Source organism: Taudactylus pleione, unplaced genomic scaffold, assembly GCF_031769625.1.
Source record: "Taudactylus pleione unplaced genomic scaffold, aTauple2 ptg000009l, whole genome shotgun sequence".
Lineage (NCBI taxonomy): Eukaryota > Metazoa > Chordata > Amphibia > Anura > Myobatrachidae > Taudactylus > Taudactylus pleione.
Window position 1 is genome coordinate 11,835,698 of NW_028284412.1, and position 7,516 is coordinate 11,843,213.

At 42.4% G+C, this 7,516-nt stretch overlaps 1 protein-coding gene across 1 annotated transcript; it reads left to right on the plus strand.

Annotated features, from left to right (window-relative positions):
- Nucleotides 1-654: 654 nt before the first annotated feature.
- LOC148542762 (zinc finger and BTB domain-containing protein 26-like) lies at nucleotides 655-6,834 on the plus strand. The gene is made up of 2 exons (XM_088466725.1): nucleotides 655-697; nucleotides 4,521-6,834. Exon 2 carries the CDS (start codon nucleotides 4,591-4,593, stop codon nucleotides 5,806-5,808), a length of 1,218 nt encoding a protein of 405 aa, XP_088322851.1. The 5' UTR covers nucleotides 655-697; nucleotides 4,521-4,590; the 3' UTR covers nucleotides 5,809-6,834.
- The last annotated feature ends 682 nt before the right edge of the window (nucleotides 6,835-7,516 follow it).

Here is a 7,516-nt window from a genome sequence, read left to right on the forward strand (position 1 = left end):
TGAACTGCAAAGTAAAGGGTATAGGACAGTTCAGACTGATCTTTGAGTACCTTACAGCTGCTTAATAAGATATGTGTCTTACAGTGAGACTAGCCTGCTGTAATGTATATAGCTGATAACCTTTCTGACCTGATACATAGACACGTGAAGAAAATCAAAGAACTGAAAGACCAGTCTAGGAAAAGACATGGTAATCTAGAGTATGATCTTGATGATAATGAATGGTTTTCCAAATTAAACCCAGTTAAATGGTTTAATGAAGTCAATAGATGGATATCAGGAATTCTTTCAATTATTGATAAAGGTTTAGCTTTGTTTGTAATCATTTATATTATTACAAAATTCGCTATTTTTCTGACTAAGAAGTTACTTACGTACGTAAGTAACTTCTTAATCAGAAAAATAGCAAATTTTGTAATAATATAAATGATTACTTGACTGTTGTTTCTCCAAGGAAAATACACTAAAGGCCTTGATGATGACTCAAGTCTATGATAGCATCTGTGCCTAAGACAACATTCCAAGTTGTACTATTTGTGGAACCAGCCTCATTGAGGATGACAAGCAAACATGTGGACAATGCAAGACTATAATCATTTCCCTGAATATTCATGATAAGATGGACTGAATAAAAGACAATTAGAGACTGAGGACTGTGGACTTGCTTTATGGGGAATGGATCAATGCATAATACTATGTAAGGGTACCTGTAGATGGAACTTATATATAAATGTACCTATACTTAGTATAGCAAGATCGTGTTCCTCTTAGGTAGATAGTATAGAGTAAAGTTATGAATAAAAGATGGGAAAAATTATAAATCTATTTAGCTATCCACATAAGACTCCATCTTGTCACAAAATGGTGTGTGCCTTTAAGTATTCATAGCTTTAAATGTATAATATTACAAAGACTGATTTCTGCTGAGCTATGAGCTGAAGAACCTTGAAATGTATAAACATACAGATAGTGTTATGAATAAGACTGTGTATCCTTACCCCCCAACACTCCCACGTGTACAAATAACAATGACTGCTATAGTGAGATATAATGTGCGAATATTGCAAAAGTAAGAATGCTGAGTTTTATATTATTGTATGACACGCAAATATAGCCCGAGGGAATCTTAAAGCCAAGACAGATGTTGTGTTGATTCCGTCTCCTGAGATCTCAGTAATGCAAGGGTCTGACATACACTAATGAGCTTGGGCTGGTGATTAATTACAATAGATTGGTTCCGATCTGTCACACCTTATACACCATTTTTCTGCATATCTCCCATTTATGCTACATTATCCCATTAGTGTATTATACACGACATCTAGACAATTCTAGACAATTCCCTTAGATGCACCACCATTCAAGTTGCCAATATTTCTTACTACAGGTCATATGAAACGTTTTTAAATAATTGAGGATGTGCAGGTTCCTCAGGTGTGCATTAACAGATAGACAGTAGAAAGGTAGACAAGATAGACACCAGATGTTAGACAGTCAATAGGTCGACAGGGACAAAAGGTCGACACACTAAAGGTCAACATGTAAGGTCAACAGGTACAAATTGTCGACAGGGTCAAAATGTCAGCATGAAAATGGTCGACACATATATTTTTTGCTCACCCTAACCCTCCCTCCTGATGCCTAACTCTAACCGTCGGGGTAGGTGCCTGACCCTAACCGTCCCTTCTAGTGCCTAACCCTAACTCTCCCTTCTGGTGCCTAACCCTAACCGTCAGGTTAAGTGTCTAACCTTAACCTAAATAATGTGTTGACCGTTTCTGTGTCGACCATCTGACTCTGTCAACCTTCTTACATGTTGACCTTTAGTGTCAACCTTTTGTCCCAGTCGACCTATTGACTAACATCTGGTGTCTATCTAGACATTGTCTACCTTTTTACTGTCTATAGTGCGGCACCCACCCACCCTGTGATTGAAAAATGCCATGACAGCATGCGGGATGGGGGGGGGGGGTATTGGTGCTCTCGATTGCCAGCTGCTCTGCATAGCAGGACGGTGGTAAATGGATGTTGTTTACAGATCAGTAGAGTTGCTGGGGCAGCCCAGGAGCTCGTAAAGCGCAGATTCGGTTAAAGCACTTTGTCATCTGCAATTTACAGCAGAATCACGCTAAATTTGTGCAAAAATGGATACTTGTGTACTTTATGGACTCATTGAAGAGAGAACCCAATGACTGTTTTAAATGGTACTTGTGTACTTTACATACACAAGTACCGAAAGTTTTCCCCACCTAAAGAAGAAAGTTTTCCCCTCGCGGGTGGTCCCCACCTAAAGAAAGTTTTCCCATCACGAGCTTGCTGCGCTCGCCACGCTTCGGGCTCGTCACAAGGTTATATCCCCCCTCAATGCCCACTTGGATGGTAGGGAATGACGCTGGACACTGGGAATGACGCTGGACACTGACGTCAGGGTCCTCTCCGTGAAGGGGATTTAACCATTACCATGATTGATAATAATAATGAGTGTAGGACACTTGGGTTCTCTCTGCAATGAGTCCGTAAAGTACACAAGTACTCAAAAATGTGTGAATTTAGCGTTGTTCTAGGTGTGCCAGTGTGGATGCAGCTTTATTTATGTAGTTATTATTGAACCAATTTTTTATTGGATCCGGATTTTTCAAACGATTCTTCTGTATTTAATATGGATCAGGCTTTTTCAGTGACTCTGGCATTTTCTATGTATTCAGTAGGATCTGGATTTTACTCACACCTATGACCCCCACACCAGTCCTTTACAGCCCCAGAAAGCAGATATTTTAATACAGTATACAACAAAAAGTGAACTTGATCACAGTGCAGCCATGCAAAATGTGTGTTACATGGGGATGTAGTCATGTGACCGGTATATGGCATTCCATGGCTGACCTGATACAACAAAACAGATCACAGTCCTCCGTTGCTGGGAGGTACTGTATAGTGTCCTGCCTGTGATGGTTGCTCCCTCCACCTATTACAAATGGCGAATAGAATAGGTGGCAGAGAAGAGCATGCAGTACCAGTACACACAAAGCTCAGAGAGAGCGGGGACACGGACTGGTGATCACATGACTGCTTGCAGTGCACAGTACACTACACACAGATAACAGAGGAGAGGGGGAGTTTCACAATAATGTCTGCGTGAAGAATCTGTAGCTGGAGGCAGCGCACTGAGCGCAGCAGTAACTGCACACTGGAGAAAGATGGATCTGTGTATGATGTCTCTGCCTAGTCTGAATGGAGAGAAACATAAATAAGCCGGCATGGAGTGCAGTCACAGCCAATTAGGAGTAAGTGGCTGCAAAGGACAGTAACCAGATGAAAGACTTGCATAGCTGACTCCTTTTCTCAGTGTGATAGTTCCCTTTTCTGCTTTTCCCACTTGTTTTCCAGCTGTAAACTAGCTTGGATTAATTAGAGTTAGTGCTATATATACTTTTGCAATCGGACAGTAAATGGGAAAATCAGAAAACACTGATTCAGTTGACAGGTATGGAAGTGTTATTATTGTTTGTGTCATACAGGGTATGACTTTTACTTTAAGGCTGCACTTAATGATTGAGAAGCATTCGGTTGTGTGCTTGGTACTTTTCATCACAAAGGTAACTGAACAGCGCTACATTTTCATATATAACATAAGAAGGTAGAAGACCCCTTTCAGCTTTATTAGGACGTTTAATTTGGTAATAAGGCTGGTGAAGCAATTAAACAGCATAACGTTCTGGGAGGCTTTGTAAAATGCAAGCCCTTCAGTTACTTTAGTCCTATTTTATATTGTTCTTTAGTGGGTTTCAATAAGACCAAGAATATATAGTGAAGTAAGATTGCTGAATAAGTATGGGATGTGGTTAATATACTGACACCCGGGATGCCGACTGCCGGGATCCCGATCAGTGTGGGAAGACTGACGAAGGAATCCCGACATGGCTGGAGATGCTGACGCCGGAATCCCTACAGCCGGCATCCTAAACGTAATCACAGCGGGGTCGGGTAGGTGTTCGCCGTGGGGGGGGGAGTTGAGGTTAGGCTGCAGGATGGGGAGGTTAAGGTGAAGCACCACCGGGGGGAGGTTAGGTGTAGGCACTACAGGGGGAGGGTTAGGCACTTACCCGGGAGGGTTAGGGTGCGGGGTGGAGATGGTTAGTTTCTGGGTGCAGGAAAGGAGGATAAATAGGGCAGGGAAACAGTACTTACAGTTCCCCTGACAGGATTGTAAGCATCGGGTTATCATACCCAACCCATATGTATATATTTTTGTCCTATATAAGTTAAAAAAAATTCTTCAAGTTGTCCTAGTGTGTAATCTATTTAGGAGAACTGTCTAGGATTTGTGGTATGGAAAATATATGTAAGTAAATAATTGTTTAGTATCACTATGGTTTTGAAATCTTGCAGAAAAATAATGGTTTGGGTTGGGTTTTTTTTCTCCTCACTGTATTTGTTTTTCTACTGTATAAGTGATGAGAAAATTGCAGGTTACTAAACTTTTTGTATTTTTGAGTGTTGCTTTTTCAACTGTTTTTCAGATGAAATGAGCCATGCTGCGAATGTGATACTCAACTGGCGGGATAGGTCCTCAGTGCTACAGAACCAAAAATGTGTGAGAGAGCGGGAATGCTCCACTTCAAACTTGATAATCATGGGGACTCCATGTTGGGGAGAATGAATGCTCTTAGAGAACAGAGCAAATTCTGTGATGTCACTGTGCATATTGATGATGTCGAGGTACCAGGACACAGGGTGGTGTTTGCAGCTGGCTCCCCTTATTTAAGGGACCAATTCCTGCTCAGTAATTCCCAGGAAGTTCATATTTCCATACTGCAGAACTCTGAAGCTGGCAAACATCTGCTTCTGTCCTGTTATACTGGTGTCCTTGAGTTCCCCGACATGGAACTCGTTAACTACCTAACAGCCGCCAGCTTTCTGCAGATGAGTCATGTGGTAGAGAGATGCACACAGGCCTTGTGGAAGTTCATTAAACCTAGGCAAGATCCAGAGAGGAAGACTGAAGAAGAAGAAACCAGAGGAGCAGCGGATGTTCTAGAGCCAGAAGAGGATATTGAAGACTCCCTGCAGCCAGATTCTCCAGTTGCCAGCAACTCTGAAGACAGCCTAGACAATGACGACATCCAGATTGTCAAAGTTGAGTCTATAGGCGAGGCATCCAGTGACAAGGCAAAGGTAAGCCAAAGCCAATATATACCCTCGGAACAAACTACTTTACATTCCTTGGAGCCTCAGCATTCCCTTATTAATTCTACTGTAGAAAACCGTGCTGGAGAGACGGACAACAATCCTACACACAATTATACCGTGTCTGATAACAGCAGTGACAATATGGGACCATCCGTTAAAGAACTTTTTGGTCCCAGCAATAGGGTTTTGGACAAGACACTGCAGTGGCATCACCAGTGTCCCAAATGCACTAGAGTATTTCGCCATTTGGAAAACTATGCCAACCATTTAAAAATGCACAAGCTGTTTATGTGTTTATTATGTGGAAAAACATTCACACAGAAAGGCAACCTGCACAGGCACATGCGGGTACATGCAGGCATCAAACCCTTTCAGTGCAAGATATGCGGCAAAACTTTTTCCCAAAAATGTTCTCTACAGGACCACCTGAACCTGCACAGTGGGGATAAACCTCACAAATGCAACTACTGTGATATGGTCTTTGCACACAAACCTGTACTGAGGAAACACCTTAAACAGCTCCATGGCAAAAACAGCTTTGACAATGCCCATGAGAGGAGCACTCTAGACGTCAGTTTGGATTTTGATGGTTTTGCCAGCGCCCATGATGGAAATTAAATAGGAGCATTTTGTTTCTACATTTTGGGATTCTGCACAGTCAGGTGATGCTGGAGATTCCACTAACATTTATTGAAGTGAAAGATCTTATTGGCCAAACGTAACACTTGTTCACATTACATATTATTGTGAAGGCATAAATACGTCAGTAGATGGACGGCTTGTAGAGGATGACTCTACAGCCTAGTTGCATTGTGCCATACATGTTCCTATTGTCTGTTACCTACAGCCACTTCATCTTTTCTTCATCTTCCCATTGTACATCAACATATGCTCCTGTAATTTGGTTCGTGGGTGTTCCATCTTCTCTTTCACTATCAGTATAAATGTTCCCACTTACACACAACAGGACATCATTCCTAAGCTTCAGTCCCTAAGATATATATAGCGGTTATTTATAAATAATAATTTTAGTACATTTTAGTCATGTTGCTCTGAAATTTTAAAATATCTGGATCATAACAGATCAGATAATTGTCCATCTATATATTAAAAAAGTGTAAATTGTTGCTCCTGTACAGACAGGATCACAATGTGTGGCTCTCTTGAGTTGGACGGAATTTGCGTCTGAATTCCAAGCTCAAAACGTGCTCAGTAAAAGGTGCTTAGCTGGCAGAGCTGGCCGCAGAGATGGGAACATTCTGCTCTGCAGTGTTGGCCTATGCTGCTGGTGTGAACAGTAGTAATTGCCTGAGTTACGCCAGGAAATGCGGCTTCAGAGTGGTTGTAATGTGAAATTACAAAACCCCATATAGGGGCTGATACAGACAGGGACGCAATGTCAATGCAGTGGAGCGATTTTTATGAGTCACAGCTACAGAGGCCCCAGCTTCTTAGAAGAGTCACTCTGTCTGATACAGCATAGCTCTACTCAGAGGTTCAATGTGCGACCCATATTTTCCCTTTTGTACATAAATGGCGGATGTCAGACGCCTGAGGTGGTCGTCTCCGTGCACAAGACATCAGCATATTTTCTCAAGTTCTCTGCGTACGGAATCTCAGTCGCGATAGCATTTGCCTCCATCTCTGAATCAGGACCCTATTCCATGGGGTAAATTTACTAAAGTGAGAATTTTTAGAAGTGATTTTTAAAAGAGATGTTGCCCATAGCAACCAATCAGATTTTAGCTATTATCTTCTAGAAGGTGCTAGTTAAATGGTAAGTAGAATCTGCTGTGGGTTTTTTCCCACATCTGAAATTCTAGGAGGGAGTCGGGACCGTCCGAAAAGGGGGTGTGGCCTAATTGTAAGGGGTGAGGTCTGATGACACGCCTCCGTTTACATCACTAATGGGGCGTGCCCAGCATCTCTGAGATGCTGGGCAGCCCCCGGGCTTCCCCCCCATACTCTGAATAGATGCTGTGCGCATGCGCACGGCATCTACTATAGCTCTGCATACACGTTGCTCTCAGCGTGTATGCTCCCCCCCCCCATCACGGGACAATGTGGCACGCGGGCGGGACAGTCCCAGAAAAACGGGACTGTCCCTCTAAATGCGGGACAGTTGGGAGGTATGAGTGGATAATCCAAAGGCCCCTCATTCATTTCAATGTGTCATCACATGAACGTTAGGGATTTTCTAGTTGAAATTATTTCAGAATGCCAATATTATATCATCCCTAAAATCAGAAATGAGAGACCGGCTTCTGATTGGTTTGCATCATTCTATGGAGACATTAAGGGTGGTGCCACATTGGGAACCAGTGAT

Excerpts from the sequence above, each read along its gene's own strand:
- LOC148542762 (XM_088466725.1), top strand. The coding sequence starts at position 4,591 with ATGTGTGAGAGAGCGGGAATGCTCCACTTCAAACTTGATAATCATGGG.